The sequence below is a fragment of the Herpailurus yagouaroundi genome, unplaced genomic scaffold (genome assembly GCF_014898765.1).
Source record: "Herpailurus yagouaroundi ecotype Mexico unplaced genomic scaffold, PumYag 183, whole genome shotgun sequence".
NCBI classification, from domain to species: Eukaryota; Metazoa; Chordata; class Mammalia; order Carnivora; family Felidae; genus Herpailurus; species Herpailurus yagouaroundi.
Genome location: NW_024412414.1, coordinates 2829809 through 2846664, shown reverse-complemented (window position 1 = coordinate 2846664; position 16856 = coordinate 2829809). Strand labels below are relative to the sequence as shown.

At 38.4% G+C, this 16856-nt stretch overlaps 2 protein-coding genes across 5 annotated transcripts in view; one reads left to right on the top strand and one right to left on the bottom strand.

Annotated features, from left to right (window-relative positions):
* LOC121041364 (formin-like protein 14) overlaps positions 1 to 974 on the bottom strand; it is a 1513-nt gene extending 539 nt beyond the window's left edge. Inside the window, exons 1-2 of the mRNA XM_040492165.1 lie at positions 816 to 974; positions 9 to 625 (exon numbers count right to left, since the gene is read on the bottom strand). Of these exons, the coding sequence (XP_040348099.1) occupies positions 9 to 608 (600 nt within the window). The 5' untranslated portion in view covers positions 609 to 625; positions 816 to 974. The remainder of the gene's footprint in view (positions 1 to 8; positions 626 to 815) is intronic.
* Positions 15 to 16856, top strand: part of PPARG (peroxisome proliferator activated receptor gamma) — a 137335-nt gene continuing 120493 nt past the window's right edge. For 2 of the 4 annotated variants that reach the window (XM_040491940.1, XM_040491942.1), the window contains exon 1: positions 15 to 108. The gene's annotated coding sequence lies outside the window, so the exon portion shown is untranslated. Of the gene's footprint in view, positions 109 to 1030; positions 1120 to 16856 lie in introns of those variants that run through there. The other 2 variants (XM_040491941.1, XM_040491943.1) reach the window with 1 other exon arrangement.

The following is a 16856-nucleotide window of genomic DNA, read 5'->3' as shown; positions in this document are numbered from 1 at the left end:
GACCGCACTCTGAGCCCGAGCCGGAACCCGAGCCCGCGCCCGCGCCTAAGCCGCAGCCTGGGGCGCTCGGGTCGGCCGCCGGGACGCCGGAGCGGGGTGCCGCCGCAGGTCAGTGTCCGGGTGCGGGGCGGCGCTGGGGGCGGCGGGGCCGCGGGTCGAGGGGCAGTCCGGAGGGCGGGGAAGCGCCGAAGGGTCGGGGCTCGAGGAGGGCCGGGGCTGCGGGGCCGTGGGGCTGAGGGGACCGGGCTGCGGCGTCGAGTCTGAGGGGACGGGAGCGGGCAGGTCCCGGGTGAGGGTCTTGCGCGCGCGCTGAGAAGTCCGGGCGCAGAAAGAGCCCTCCAGGCGGGGGAGGGCACGGGCTGCACGCGAGACGCCCCACACGGAGCGGCGGCCGAGCACCGGGAGACGCCAGCCGTGCGTCCCGCGCTCCCCGGACAGGCCCCCTCGAGGAAGCGCCTGGGTCGCGGTCCGAGAGAACCGGGGACCTCCGAGCCCCTGGCGGAGGTGCGCGGGCGTCCAGGAGGCGCTCGAGGCGAACTTTGGGACCGAAACGCGGGCTCCGATGCGTGTCCGTCCCTCGGCCGTGGAGTCTCCTGCTCAGTCCCCATAGCCCAGGCGGCGGTCACTGTGTGGGGGCGCGGTGACAGTTGAGCGAGGGGCACCCTTGGGGTCACCCCCTCCCGGCGCCCTTGAGCGCTGTGCAGGCCGTGAGCTGAGTGGAGGGGCTGGGAGGTTGGCCAGACTCCCTAGGGTCGCAGGGGGATGGAGAATGCGTGCGTCCCCCGCCCCACCCGTGTTGGGAAAGGTGGAATTACCCGGTTGGGGGCTCCTACACTTGCCGAGCCTCAGCGCCCGCTCTGTGTACTCTGAGGTTGGGAGAGGCAGGTAACTTAAAAAGCGCTGGTCCCTCAGTGCAGGGGTTGCAAAGTGGGTGTGTAGCTGTGGTACTGTATGCCTTGGTATTTGGGGAGGAGCCTAAGGTAAGGAGGCAGAAACTGGGAGTAACCTATTTGCTGCTTTTATATAAGATCAGTTGTTAGGTAAAGAAGGGGCCTTTACCTCTGCTGGGGATCAGAAGGCTGCATTTCTAAATTCTTCTTGTTAGCTTCCGTTGCTTAGGTGAGTCGCCTCACTCTAATTGCATTTTGCGAAATGTGTTGATGTACCCAGAATTTGCAAGGTGATGTTGGTGACGATTATACTATATAGTGATTATTTGGCTGTGCTGTTGTTTTAACATAAGAATCTAATTCACTTGAGTCTAAGGATAATTCACTATTTTCTTGGGAAGACTGTTTCTATTTTAGAGGAATAAAGTCAAATGATAGTAATCTGCCATGAAGAAGCTGAAGTTTTTCTTCTTTTCCTTTTAAGATTGGGGGATGAAGTGTAAAATTAATTTTGTTTAAGTCATCATCTGAAAACAAAACCAAGCAAGATGCTGAACTGAGTTGTTAGGAACCCAATTCCTGGAGAAGTCTCCTTATTTTGAAGTACATTATTTTAATGTCAACTGTTTTTATCATTCATGAAACAAATCGTAAACAGAGTTGTTGAGAGAAGAGTGAATAACTTAGTCTTTAAAAGGACCCAGGTATCATCTTCTTCCACAAATCTCAGATGTTCTGTGGCAGTCTTCTGTCTATAGCTAAATGATCACTCACTGAGAGCAGAACCAAACGGATGGTGTTAGATGATTTAGGAAACCCTTCTGGTATAGAGACTGACATAGACATTCCCTGGGGCTTCTCTTTTAAAGAAATACTTCACACTCTTATGATTGTTTTGTGGAAGACACTTACCCATGTTACCAGTTAGTGTTAGGAGTGACGTTTCAAGAGAACCTGTTCAAGTTTTAACATAATTTTTGTGTTGTCTGTTGTCAGGTGCACAGATGCATTCTGTGGCTAATACGGTGCCATAGTGATATATGAAAATTTAAAACTAACGTTATGTTAGCCAAAAAATGAAGCCTGTTACAAAACCATCTATTTTGCCTTACTCTGTACTCCACGTGGTTTTTCTCCGTTAAGTTATATATGTTAACTTGCTGATAATTATAACTGAAAGCATCTTAGAATCACCTTGTGACCAGCTTAATCTTCTACAACTCATTGAAGGGGAGAAATGTGTTGTTTTCATTTTTAAATCAAAATTCTTTTTCATATTTAAAAGTTTGTTTCTAGTCTTTACAATAACTACTATAAAAGCATGGCATTGATGAAGGCTGAAGGTTTGGAGAATTCTTGGCTAAGATTTTTGGACATTGTTTTTCATTCCTTTAAATTATAAGAATATAATTTTAAAAAGTAAAACATATATGTCTGCCAGCATCGTATTCTTTATTGAACTTAAAATACTTTGAAATATTTTTGTGATTGGTGTTTTTAATAATTGAATACACTTTTCTTTCAAGGGACAAATTTCCTTAATATTCATTTCTTCGTATATTTCAGAATTACATTTTAAAAACTATATCAATTTTTAAAATTCACTATTAATTTCAAAATCCCTATGACATTTAAATTTTATATAGGAGACAAAGCCTGACTTTAGGCATATGAATTAGAAATGCATTACTGATCACGGCTAATTGCTTTTAGTTAGTAAGTTACAGAATTGTAAACAAATACTTATTTTTCTCTCTTCTGTAATTCTCTGAAAATAAGATGTTTGCCATGAACCTTAATTATTAAGATAATTATGCATGTGAAAGCTATGTGAAAGGCAATGCTGTGAAAACATACACAAGTATTAATACACTTCATTTAGTTTTCAAATTGTAAAACGGTTGCTGATGACAAGACTTTCATAAAGTAGGGGAAAAAATGTTAAAGTAACACTTCACAAATTCTCTTATAAATCCTGGCCCATACTTTTACTTCTTTGATAGGATCGATCGATCGATCGATCGATCTATCTGCTAATGGATAACACAGAAAATGTCATCATTCTGATTTGTGGGTGTCCCACTAAATTCATTGTCACTTGAACTTGGAAATATATGTCCAAAGGTATAGTAAATGTACTAGAAGAAGTTTTTGGTCTCCTCTGTTTCCACTAAATAAATACCAGTTGTAGAGGATTTTTTTAAAAATCACTAATCAAAAAAACTTGATTTAAGTCACCAATCTGTAAATGTAAACATATGCTCCCCGCTCTTGAAAACAGTTAAACTGAATTTTTAAGTTGCTTTTCTTATTTTTCCTAGCAAATCTTGATATTAGGGTAGGTAGTTGAGGCCTAAAAGCAACAAAAAGTGCTTACAGAATCCTTTGAAACTGATCTAATTTGACTCCACCAAAGTACAGTAAGATTTGTGAATAACCATCTTGCAAGCATAGACAGCCCCCACATATTATACATGTCATAACATTCTAGATAAAATTTTTTAAGTTGAAGATTATTTGAAATCTTCATGGAGTTTCTCATTTACTATTTGTATTTTACCACAATACGGAGGTAGATTTTGAGAAGTTATATGGCATATGTTTTAGAACTAAGTTAATAAAAATGTCATGTTTTATTTTTATTTACCTTAATTACTTAAGTTGGCTCTTGGAAGGAAATAGATTCAAATACAATAGACCATATTTTGGAGATAGCTTCCTAGATGTTAAGACAAAAGCTATCACCAGTAAGAGTATGTGCTTATTTATTTTTTTGAATGTTTATATACCAAGAAATATTTTTCTTCAACAATCAATACATATTAACATTTTAATACTGAATATTTAACCCAGAACATGAATGTTTACATTTTTCACAGTTTCAGTTATTACAACGGGGCAAGTCACTTGTTCTTTCTCCTATCTGATTACTAAGCAGGCCTGACCCTGCTTTGCTTCTGAGATCAGATGAGCTCCAGCACAAGCAGGGTGGTAATGGCCATTGATCACTTATCCTTTCTAACTCTGCATTTACTCATCTATGAAATGGGAAAAGTATTGCAGTTATTGTTCTATGCTTTTGTTTTTTGTTTTTTGGAGGTTTTTTTTTTTTTTTGGTATGATTTTAAGACTTTATTGTAAAACCTGTGTATCTTAAATGATATGACCTTGTCCTGAATTTAACTGAGCAGATATTTTAAAGAAAAACTTCATGGTTATCCACATCGTATAGCTAACTCTTCTACAAATGCTAATAATTCACCCTAGTATTAATTTTGAGATCATTGTTAAGAATGAGCTAAAGATAATACTTACCATGTGGTGATCAATTTATAAAATGTTTCTGGAAATATTTCATCACTCTTCAATTTTAAATTTTATTTCCTATTCTTGATGATTTTCAATAAAAAATCAGACAAATATTTTTTTTGTTTTATTACATTATATTTGTGAGTCCTGTGTAGACACAACGTGGATCCTCTTGTGTCAACATTGTGTGTCTAATGCCATCTAGGTGCAGATTGTGCTTTTATTTGATAAGTTCTATTCTTTACATATTTTTATGGTATACTCTGTGAGTGTTTAATGTATGTTATCCAGGAGCAGGTTTATTGTATAATGAGGCCTGTGAACCTTCAAATCAAAAGACAGGTTTTTATCTCCAACTAAAAGTCTAAAAGTGACTTGTACTTGTTGTAAGAATTGGGTCTTTTTCTGACAAGCTATAACCAAAAATTGGCTTTTAGAAGCTTAAAAATGAGTATGCCTCTTAATAGCCCACCACTTTACTAGTAGGGAGTAATTGGAAAACCATGCATCATCCAAATAATAAATTAAAATATTTTTTAGTGTTTATTTTTGAGAGAGAGTGAGCACACAAGCGGTGGAGGGGCAGAGACAGAGGAAGCCTCAAGCCTCTGAGCTGTCAGCACAGAGCCCGATGCAGGGTTGAACTCACGAACCCTGAAATCATGACCTAAGCCAAAATTGGATGCCCAACCAACTGAGCCACCCAGGCACCCCCAAATAATAAATTTTAAATTCTGCTTATGAATTGTTAAATACATCTTGTTGTGAAGTGTCTCCTCTGCAAGAAAGTAAGAGACTTGATTCCAGGTCTGAAGCCCATTCTGTTCCGGGAATATGGAGCTACAGAGCCCATGTAGGAATATAATTAAAGGGTTAGGGAGGCAGAGGGCAAAGAAAGCTTAGGCCTGTGCCTGTAGGTGAGGTGAGTGTTCCTTTTCCTGTGGCTTCCCCTTCGGGTTGGGGAGGAGGAGCAGTATTCACTTCCACTCTCTTCCGTTTGGGCTTTCTCAGAGTCATTGCTGTACCTTCAGCTATTTCAGTGACTAGGCCGTTCTCAACTTGAAGATCTTTTTTGCGACACGGTGCAATGAGTCTCCTTTCCCTATTGTGATTTCTCAGATATAAAGGGAAAATATGAAATGATCAATTCATGCAACACAAATCAATTAAAATTGAAATTTAAAACTTCATGGTCAGGTTTTAAACTAGATCACATAATGGTTTAGTTCAATTTGATTATGTTTAGGAGACATTCTACTTCATTGATTTTAGATAATAAATTCATTGCTAGTTTGACTGATTCACTATTTCTTAAAAAACGCTTTCATTTGTGAACTCATCTAGGAGAGTTAACAATGTGGATAAGACTTACTGAAACAGATTTTCTGACCTTCTGGCAAGAGTTCATATTAGCATAAACCTGGGGTGTGAATTCCTTCACAGTTTACCACAGATAAGGAGAAGGGAGATAGGAGGGAGGTAGAAAAATAGGGAAATACCCTGAGTAGGAGTGTAAGAGATCTGTGTATGGTCAACTCCCACAATCAGCAGATTGCAGTTACCGTGCATAGACCTCAAATACAAGGTTGGTTTCTAAGAATTTACCGTGCTCCTCAGTGACATCACAGAATTTTAAAATGTCTCTGGGGGCCCCGGGTGGCTCAGTCAGTTAAGCATCAGACTTCAGCTCAGGTCATGATCTCACTGTTCTCTAGTTAGAGCTCTCATTGGGCTCTGTGCTGACAGCTCAGAGCCTGGAGCCTGCTTTGGATTCTGTGTCTCCCTCTCTCTCTGCCCCTTCCCTGTTACCACTCTGTCTCTTTCTCTCAAAAATAAATAAGCCTTAAAAATTAAATCTATATATGTATATATGTATATATGTATATATATGTGTATATATCTTTAAATTCTGAAATTGCCACCTAGCAGTGCTGTTCTCTCTGGCTCTGTAAGTTGCTTCAGGAGGGAATCTAGGAAAGGGACTGGAAAGAGAATATTCTTATCCTGTATGTTTAAGAAATAAATTTTCCTTTATAAGGAAGGCAGTGGGGAAACAGACCTGTCAAACCCTCTGAGTACAATGATGAAGTGCTAGGAAGAACCCCTTAACTTTGACCCCACCCCACTAGCTGGCATTTCACCTCTCAAACTGTATTTGTCATTTGAAAGTTTGAAGTCCACTTTCAAAATGCCAATATTCCTAGCAGGGTTGGTTCTTTAAATCACTGTCAGCAAAAATTTGAGAGCTTAGTTCCTAGTTTCCTTGCTACCTGAAAACAAGGCCTTTAGGGAATAGATAACATGCGTGGGAGTTTGAAAGAGGTGATCTGGAGGAGGAAAAATAAAATTAAGGTGATTCATGTTCCAGTTTCTCCATAAACCAGCCTCTTTGAAACGAATAGGAAAGTAACCATTGGAAATAGCAGTGATCGGAAAGGATATATTTTCTCATACATGCCTTTATTTTTCTCTGAAAAATCAATACAAGTCTTCCTTAAACCATTTTTTCCCCTCAAAGAAAACAAGTTGTTATTCTCCAACATCAACTTTCCTAGGAAATGTAATCAAAATTAAGGTTATGAGTTATGGTAATCAAATATCTGAATATTATATCTCATTATGTCTTTTTATTTTCACTACGATGTTAGACAAATTATCTAGTGTCTCCATGAGTTAGTTCTTCCAGACTTTTAAAGTAGCTTCTTAATAGATTGAAATGAGGGGAACCTTTCAATCACACTAGAAAATAATGTACTGAAGTATAAATAATACTTAATGCTTTTGCAGATCCACAGATCATACGACTTAATACATGTTTTATTTTTTATTTTTATTTTTTGCCAACAGTAGTTATGGCAAGCCAACACATCTCTGTTAGAGATGGAAGCTTAGTAGCCATGTAAAAAGCAAGTTCATTAATTCTGTGAATCAGCTGACAGTAGTATTTAGCAGTTAGGTTTGGGCCACCCTCATGCAAATTGTTTACTTGCCATTCACTTTTTCCAGTGTTGTGGAAGTCTGAATCTAAAGCAGAGAATCCCAAAGTCCTACCTTGCTAAATGTCATTCTTTTCTGTCAGTTGATAATTACCTGTGTAAACAAGTTTTTGATTGCATGTGGAAAAGTGTTTAGATAAATTCTGTCACTTGTTTTATGTAGTGGATACAGTTTGTGAAAGAGAACAAATGTATGAATGGTATATATATAAAAGAAGAAGATACTTTAACAAATTATTTGCACATGTCGGTAAAATCCAGAAGAGTGAAGAAAATACTCAGACATTTGCCAATGTAGGATTACTGCATGTTTTCCTAAAGCATTTGGAACTAATTAAAAACATCCTGGCTTTATTTAAAAGCAGTATAATATATTTTTAAGCTTTGTTTTCAGTGAGGTCCAAATTTGTTGGCATATAGGACTAGAGCAGTGCAATGTCTACAAAAATATAGATTATCAGTTATTTGAAGTAGGTACTGACTGGGTTTTATTCATCTTCCTAGCTCCAGCGTATAGCACCATACTTAGTAGGCACTCAATAAATGTTTTAAAAAGAATGAAGAAATCGTCCAAGGCGGTGGTTCTCAAGTGTGGTCCTTGGACCAGCAGCATCCGCATCATCTGGGAACTTGGTAGAAATGCAAATTCTAGAGCCACACCCAAACCTACTGAGTCAGAGAAACTCTGGGGATATGTTTTAACAGGCTCTCCAAAAGAATTCTGATAGATACTGTTTTGGAACCCCCCTTCTCCTGCATCCCATGAGATGGCCTGGGCCTACACTGATGAGTGCACTTAGTTTAGATTATTTTTAGTGGGCCTTACCCTTGCTATAGTTAAGTTCATTGCTGCATTCTCCCCATTGATAGACTCTCTTGGGATCATCCTGTAAAATTAACTCCATTGGCTTGGCATTGTATTACTTAAAGAAGCTCAGTGTTGTCAGTAAGCTTGTGTCAAGAGAGACTAGCCGGCTCACTTCATAGTCTGAGTGTTACTGGTTCCTCTTACCTTAGAATGGTCGTCAGGAATCCTGAGTCTCCAAGTTCAAATACTACGACTTCAGGACTTGGTTTTATAAGCTCACTGGGGATGATTCACCCCCAGAGGTTTCACATTAAACAGACTTACAAGATAATGGATTTATACGCTTCAATTCCAGTTTAATAATAGTAGAACATCTGTGTACCCTTCCTAGTGATTATTGATGATACTTTTTTTAATTCTAAAATTTTTGGTTCTGGAATTGAAGAAACTTGTACTTTTATATATTTCTGATGTCACTATGATTGAGTTCCAGCTGCTTAGAAAGAGACCAGGCAGTGTATCAAACACTGGGATGCTGTACTCATACTTATGGAACATTTCCCGAAGATATGCAGGATATAGGAAAAAAAATATACACAGAGACTTTCATAAAAGCATTGTTATAGGGACCAACGCTTAGAAGTAACTTATTCAATAGCAGGGAAACAGTTAAGTAAATTATGGTGTAATTACTAGGTAGAATGTTACACACTCATCAATGACAATTTAGAAAATGATAACAAATCTGAAAAATATTGAAAGTAGCATAAAATGTATTTGCACTATTGATTACAACCTTATATAAATGTATGTGTATGAAAAAGTCTGGAAGGGAAGGAATATACAAAAATTATGACAGTTATGTTAAATAGTGAGGGTTTTAAAATTGTTTATATTTTTCCCTCTTTTCCAAAGTTTAGCCAGTAATATAAAATTACATCTGTAACTAAAAGCATACATTTATAACTTTTCTGTTTTTTAGTATGCCTGTAACTCTTATCAGTAAAAATCAAGGGAAAGAGCAAATCAAACATTGAGAATCCTCTACCTATTTTATTCCTTGAAAGCTAGTGAAGATAATGGTAAGACACTACATGAATTCTTTTTGGTTATATCCAATTTTATTTCATACTTACTTTTATTCCACATTTTGGTCTCCTCTGTAGTCTTTGCTTGACTAGCCTCTATTTGGAAGGAGAAAAATATCCCATCTCTGTTACAGCCTCTTAATTTTCTCAGCCATACGTAAGATTTGATTTGGTTTGTATTTATGTTCCCTATTTGATCTTTAGCATACACTGACAAACAGAGCTTTTATTTTTTATTTATTTTTCAAATTTCTAATGTTTATTTATTTTTGAGAGAGGGGGGGTGGAGAGGGGCAGAGAGAGAGGGAGACACAGAATCTGAGCAGGCTCCAGGCTCTGAGCTGTCCGCACGGAGCCTGACATGGGGCCTAAACCCATGACCCATGAGATCATGACCTGAGCTGAAGTTGGATGCTCAACCAACTGAGCAACCCAGGTATCCCTAAAAGGTATATTTTTAGTATATTATATATGTAATGTGTATTTAATATAATATATAAATAAACATAGAGCAATACATAATATACATACAAGTATATGTGCATACAACAGGCCAGAGAAATAGCCTTTGAATTAATTCATTTTTCCTTTTTTCTGTTGCATTGTTCTAGAAATCCCAAAGGGAAAATTAAGTGGTTTTGCCTTTGAACCAGATTACAGGTTACATTTTTCTTGTCACTTTCTTTGGAACCTCTTTTGAGTTTATATCAGCTTGATGTCTTTTTTTTTTAATTTTTTAACGTTTATTTATTTTTGAGACAGAGAGAGACACAGCATGAATGGGGGAGGGTCAGAGAGAGAGGGAGACACAGAATCTGAAACAGGCTCCAGGCTCTAAGCTGTCAGTACAGAGCCCGACACAGGGCTAGAGCTCACAGACCACGAGATCATGACCTGAGCCGAAGTCGGACGCTTAACCAACTGACCCACCCAGGCGCCCCAGCTTGATGTCTTTAGAATAACCTTTATCTAAATGAAAACAGTTGTAAAAGCTTTTATAAATTTTGTATCAGGAATATTGAATATTTCTCTCTTCTTTCTGTCTCCCCCGTTTCTGATAATTTAGTCCTTGATACAAGGCAAACTTCAGCTAACAAAATTCAGTTTATAGCACTTAGAATTTGTGGTTAACACAAACTTCATGTGATGATACCTCGAAGGACAGATTGACTGAGAAGAAGCTCCTTTTTAATGAAGATTTATTTATTCAACAAATATCTATTGAGCTCCTCCTTTGGCCAGGAGCTGTTTTAGAGAAGAAGGATAAAGCAATGAGCAAGACTAACAATTTCCATCTCTTCTAGCGTTTATGATTATTGCCAACTAGATTTAACAAGAACAGTAGTGGGAGAGGTGGTATCTAAAGAAGCCACAGGTTGGCCCATGTCCTGTGAGTAGGCAGCATTGCTAGACCAACATGGAGTCAGACAGCTGTCTTTGAGTTGCGTATGAAGTAGGGGAAAACCTGTGTCCTTGAATATTTTTCCTGGGTCCCTTATTACTATATTATTTTAGTTCATATGTATGTATTATATACTATGAATAATGTATTATTGCATTACTTTCTGTCTTCTCAGTAATAAATTTATTAACAAAGAAGGTAGAATGCACCCTTTGTTAATAGGGTGCTACTGTTGTTGAAAATCCAAATGCCAAGGTGATTATTCACTTTGCAAAAATTTATTTTAAATGTTCTCACAGTGAATATATATATATATACTTTTAAATTTTTATTTATTTATTTATTTTGAGGGCGAGGAAAAAGTGCTTGTGTGCAAGTGGGGGAGGGGCAGAGAGAGACACAGAATCCCAAGCCGACCTCAAACTGTCAGCGCAGAGCCCAACACGGGGCTCGAACTCAGAAACCAAACCTGAGATGATGACCTGATAAGTTGAGCCCAAATCAAGAGTCAGACACTTAACTAACTGAGCCACCCAGGCACCTCTCACAGTGAAAATATTTAAGGGGTGAATTATACAAGTGAATTTGTAACCTAATTACTTATGAAAAATTATTTATACTTAATAGAAATGTAAAACAAGGTTCACTGGGACTATCCCATTAAAATGTTTTTTAAAATCCCCTCCCCCCCCCCAGGAAGTAAAGTTAGCTACTTTTCTTTAATTTTTTTTTAAATGTTTATTCAGTTTTGAGAGACAGAGAGCGTGAGCAGGGATGGGCAGAGAGAGAGGGAGACACAGCATCTGAAGCAGGCTCCAGGTTCTGAGCTGTCAGCACAGAGCCCAAACTCGTGAACAGCAAGATGGTGACCTGACACCAAGTTGGACGTTTAACCGACTGAGCCACCCAGGCACCCCTAGCTACTTTTCTTTAAAAGCCAATAAAGCGGGCACCTGGGTGGCTCAGTCGGTTAAACGTCTGACTTCAGCTCAGGTCATGATCTCGTGGTCTGTGAATTCAAGCCCCGTGTCGGGCTCTGTGCTGACAGCTCAGAGCCTGGAGCCTGTTTCAGAATCTGTGTCTCCCTCTCTCTCTGACCCTCCCCCGTTCATGCTCTGTCTCTCTCTGTCTCAAAAATAGAAATAAACGTTAAAAAAAAAAAATTAAAGAACTTTTATATATCTAGACTATAATATTTGAGCAAACGGTAACTCAGATACTATTTGAAATGACTATCCTTTGGTCAGATGATTTATTATAGCTATTTCCAATTGCTATACTCACATATAAATTGTCTGTCATTTTGGTTCTGATGTTACATTGACAGAAAATATCTTATTAACCACTTAAACATAAGTTGTGAACAACATGACACTTTTGGGGAAAAATGATAAGGAAAATATATTTTGAAGGAGCTTATGTGAAGTTAAATAGAATTAATCCATTCATATATAGGCTGCCATGGCAAAATAGAGTGCAATATAGTTCAGATATAATCAAAACTCTCAAATTTTACAGACTTCACTGCAGTTTATTCAATTCCACAAACTCCACAAGCATTTAATGAGTGACCGACCACTTGTTTTTCAACACTAGATATCCTTACATAGGAAATAAAATCTGCCCATCTGAAAACATGGCCTTAGAGACAGTGAACTAGTACTTCTTAGTCTGGAGAGCATATCATGCTGGGTAGGTGAACCAGCATCTAGTACCAGGGAGGCATATAACCACAGTACAGTAAAAGCCGAGAAAATCTAAGACATTTTTAGGTTGTGCACATGATTCATGCTGTGTATTTCTCTATGTCTGCTGGAACAATCTTTAATCCTAGCAAAGTACGGTACATACACACGATTAATTTGTCTCTATTAAGCACATTATGTTTTAAAACATCAGGTTGATGTCCTTTGTCATGCAAGGTATGTAAAATATTTACACTGGCCACCAGCTTTTGAATTCAGGAAATGAAAGCTAATTTTCATCTTAGCTGAAGGAAAACAATTACAAGCCAGATCTACTCTGAAATGTAATTTAATGCATCCCATATTTTGTATTACACATTTATATTTGCTGATTCTTTGCTGTCATGTCTTAGAATTTTTTTACATGTATTTTTTAAAATGTTTGTTTATTTTTAAGAGAGAGAGAGAGAGAGATAGAGCACAAGTCAGGGAGAGGCAGAGAGAGACAGGAAGACACAGAATCTGAAGCAGACTCTAGGCTCTGAGCTGTCAGCACAAAGCCTGACACAGGGCTCAAGCTCATGAACCATGAGATCATGACCTGAGCTGGAGTCGGGACGCTTAACCGACTGAGCCACCCAGGTACCCCTCTTACAATTTTTATGTACGAATTCTGTGTGCCAAGAAAAATTGTTAATTCATAGAGGATAGAAATGAATGTTGTAGTTCTTATTCCTCTTACATATATATGTACTGCATACCTTCCCTAATTCACAGCCTATAGCATAGGGAACTGGGTATATTATCAGTACTTTATAAAAATTCTAAACTTGATTTGATTTCCCTAATTCACAGCCTATAGCACAGGGGACTGGCAATGATAAGTGCTTTATAAATACTTCTAAACTTGATTTGATTTCCCTAATTCACAGCCTGTAGCTTGGGGACTGAGTGCATTAGAAGTACTTTATGAATTCTTCTAAACTTGATTTGATTTCCCTAATTCACAGCCTGTAGCACAGGGAGGCTGGGTACATTCTAAGTACTTTAAAAATATTTTTAAACTCGATCTGATTTTGAGGACAGGTTTTTTTCATATCACTTGTATCGGATTCTCAGTGCTAGTCTTCTCTACATATTTAAGGAATTCCCTAAATTACTCTTTATTGTATTTAACATTTTTTGATGATAAATAATGATTTGAAATTAATGCCAGAAGAGAGATACATTTTACTTGTTGTAAATAGGGTAAAATGGGATATGAAAAGGGGGAAAAATGTTAATTATAGACTTCAGCATTCTGTGTTGGATCTTTTAGTTGTTCTGGTCAGAAAAACAGGTTTTAAATGGCCTAAGGGCCAGAGCACTGTTTTACATTCTTGTTTGGAGGCTTCTAATAGCAACTGTAACAAATTCTATTTAATACTACAGCTGGAGAAAAACTCATAATAATGTACAGTAAAATGTCATTAAGACTTCTTACTCATGCATAAAATAAAACAGGTTCCTTTTCAAACATTTTGTTAAGTATTAGATAAAAGAGTATCAAGTTTGGGCCTATTGATTTGTTTATAGTATATAAAATAATTTAATCACTGTGCTATTTCATATATGAATCACAAATATTACCATCATTATTTAACAGTTAATCTCCTTTCACAAGGCAGATATGGGTTTATGAGAGACTTGAAATCAAAATACCAAAGAAATTGATATACATATAAAAGCAAAGCAAATAGAGGAACCTTTTTTTTATATGGCCTTGTGACATCTCTGTACACCCCCCTCTTCTCAGCAGGCTTTCCCTCTGTGGGTATAGAATGAAGGTAGGAGTCCCTTAGCAAAAGATCAATGCAGGGAATTTGCACTCTCCACCCTTGGGCAGCCTGCCATTATCCTTCTGTAGCCACACCTGTTCACCTCCTACTAGGGCAAAGAAGGGCCCTGATAGAAATACCAAGAGAGAGAAGCAAAATGACTGGGACGTTAGAGCCTGATAAAAAGAAAGATGAACTGAAATGAGTTTGAAGCTTTCTCTTGCTGATGATCCAGATTTGTTTCCTTAGTTTTGTTATTCATTTGTGTATGGTTGGAAACTGTGGATGGCACACATGTTCAGGTAGGTTGTAGGCACAAAGGGAGACACCAAAGCTGCTAGAAGGAGGAGTTTATAGTCCACATGAATCAAAATGGGGTGAAATTGAAACATGTAACAAATACTTCAGAGCAGTATATGATTAAGAGCTAAAATAAGTAAGACAGAAAGCAAATGCTACAAAAGTTCAGGAAATGGCACATCGGTGGGGAGTGGAGGGTGTACCCAGAAAAAACCATGTAGATGGGTTAAACAAACTTGAAAAATTCAAAGATTGACAGGGTCACCTTTTGGGGAGAAACAAAAAAATATATACAGAAAAAGAAACACGGGAATTAAGTATGATTCCTTTAATATGAAATATCCATAAGAGGCAAATCCATAGAGAAAGAAAGCAGATTACTGGTTGCCAGGGCCTGGGGGAAGGGGGAGTGACTGCTTAATGGGTACAGGATTTCCTTTTGAGGTGATTAAAATGTTTTGGAACTAGATAGAGGTGCTGGTTGCACAGCTTGAAGAATGTGCATAATACCACTGAGTTGCGCGCTTTAAAATAGTTAATTTTGTGTTCTGTGAATTTTTCCCCATAAAACAAAGAAAAAAAAAGTTCAGGGTTTGAGGCAGCCTAAAAGGAGGGGAAAGGAATATCCAGCCTAAGAAAACAAAGCCTAGAATAATGCGTAAGCATGGATTGGGGGGAACTCTGCAGAGATCAACGCATTTGAAGTGGATGTAGTACGTGTATGTGAGTAGGAGAAATATGGTTGGAGATACAGATTTTAGGTCAGATGAGAAAGGGTCTGGAATGCAGGCAAAGGAGTGTGGGTTTTATCTTATAAGGAGTGGTGAGATTCCAGGTCTTGAGAAAAGGAGTGGGATGATTTAATCAGGAGATTAATTTGGCAGTAGGGTGCAGGGAAAACAGGAGGCTATCGCAACATCTGGACATAAAATGAGCAGGGCCTGTAGGAACAAAGAGGTAGGGAAAATGAGACTGATCTGCTTATAAACCCTTAGTTTCTGACTTGGTACAAGGTAAGTGCAAATGGAAGCATAAGCATTTAAATTGTCATGACATTCAACCACATAATTTCGCATTTTGTAAAAGTATCCACAAGGATTGGAAAGAAAAGTTCCTTCACCTCAGAGTTGGAGCCCTAAAGGACAACTGGACTGGACTTCGTGACTGAGTCCTGTAGGCAGTCATCAGCCATGTACTCATTTTTATGGCATGTTTACTATGTGTCACACATTGTGCTAGCCACTGAGAGTATAGCAGTAGGCAAGACTTATGGAGCTTCCTGTATCCTAGATAGCCCTTTGTCAAAGGATTTTTAGAAATGAAAGGGAGGCATGCTTCAGCTCAATGTAAGGATTCTAATTACTGCAATTGTCCAATGATGGGAGAAGCGTTGTGAGGAAGTGAATACTATGTCAGTAGAGACATTCATGCAAAATGTCAAGACATATTGTTTGATAGTACAAATAAACCAGATGACTTATAGGGTGATTCCCTAACAATTCCCTAGCCTATGATATTAATTTCATAGAACATATTTCTTTCGCTGTTGACTGTATTGGAACACCAGTGTATACTAAGTGTCTAGACATTTTCATCAGAATTTGTAATTATGTTTACCTAAATTTGAATGCACAATTTTAAGCATATCTGTACAGTTAGTTCCACAGTTCTTTTTAAAGAAAGTACTGTTCTAATGACTTCTCACCCATCATTTAATTCCACCTTTAATATTTGTGGTAAGTTCCTCATGCAAGTGATGTTTATATCTGCAGAAGCAAGTTATCTAAATCACAGTCATGCTGCTGATCTTAAAATAATTCGTTCTCCCTCCTGTGATATATTGCTTGGGTTGAACAAGATCAGCCATGACTACCCATGTTGGGAATGTCTTTGGGATTCCATTTTGATGGGGGTGAAATTTCAAATTACTTTTATTATTCAACTTTTTATTTATTTTTTAATTATTTTTTTTTTAATTTTTTTTTTGAGAGAGTGTGAGTGGGGGAGGGACAGAGAGAGAGGGAGACACAGGATCTGAAGCAGGCCATGCCGTCAACACAGAGCCCAACGTGGGGCTCGAACCCGAGTTGTGAGATCTTGACCTGACCGAAGTTGAGCAACCGACTGAGCCACCCAGGCACCTCTTACTTAGCTTTTTAAAAATGTTTATTTATTTATTTTGAGAGAGAGAGCAAGTGGGGGGGGGGGCAGAGAGAGAAGGAGAGAGAGAATCCCAAGCAGGCTCCACGCTGTCCACAAAGAGCCCAAGGCAGAGCTTGATCCTATGAACTGCGAGATCGTGACCTGAGCGGAAATCAAGAGTCAGACACTTAACTGACTGAGCCACCCAGGTACCCCTGCTAGTTTAACATTTTGACATAGTTATTATAAGCTTCAAAACTGTACTGTCAACATTTAGCAGCTGGAATTAATACAGATTAATTGCACTTTGGAGGATCTGTAGGACTTACACTCCTATGGGAGTGTTATCCTTACTATATTTTGGGGAAAATTCTAGAATGCTTTTAAGTAAGGAATGTTATTTTTTTAGTGCTTATGGT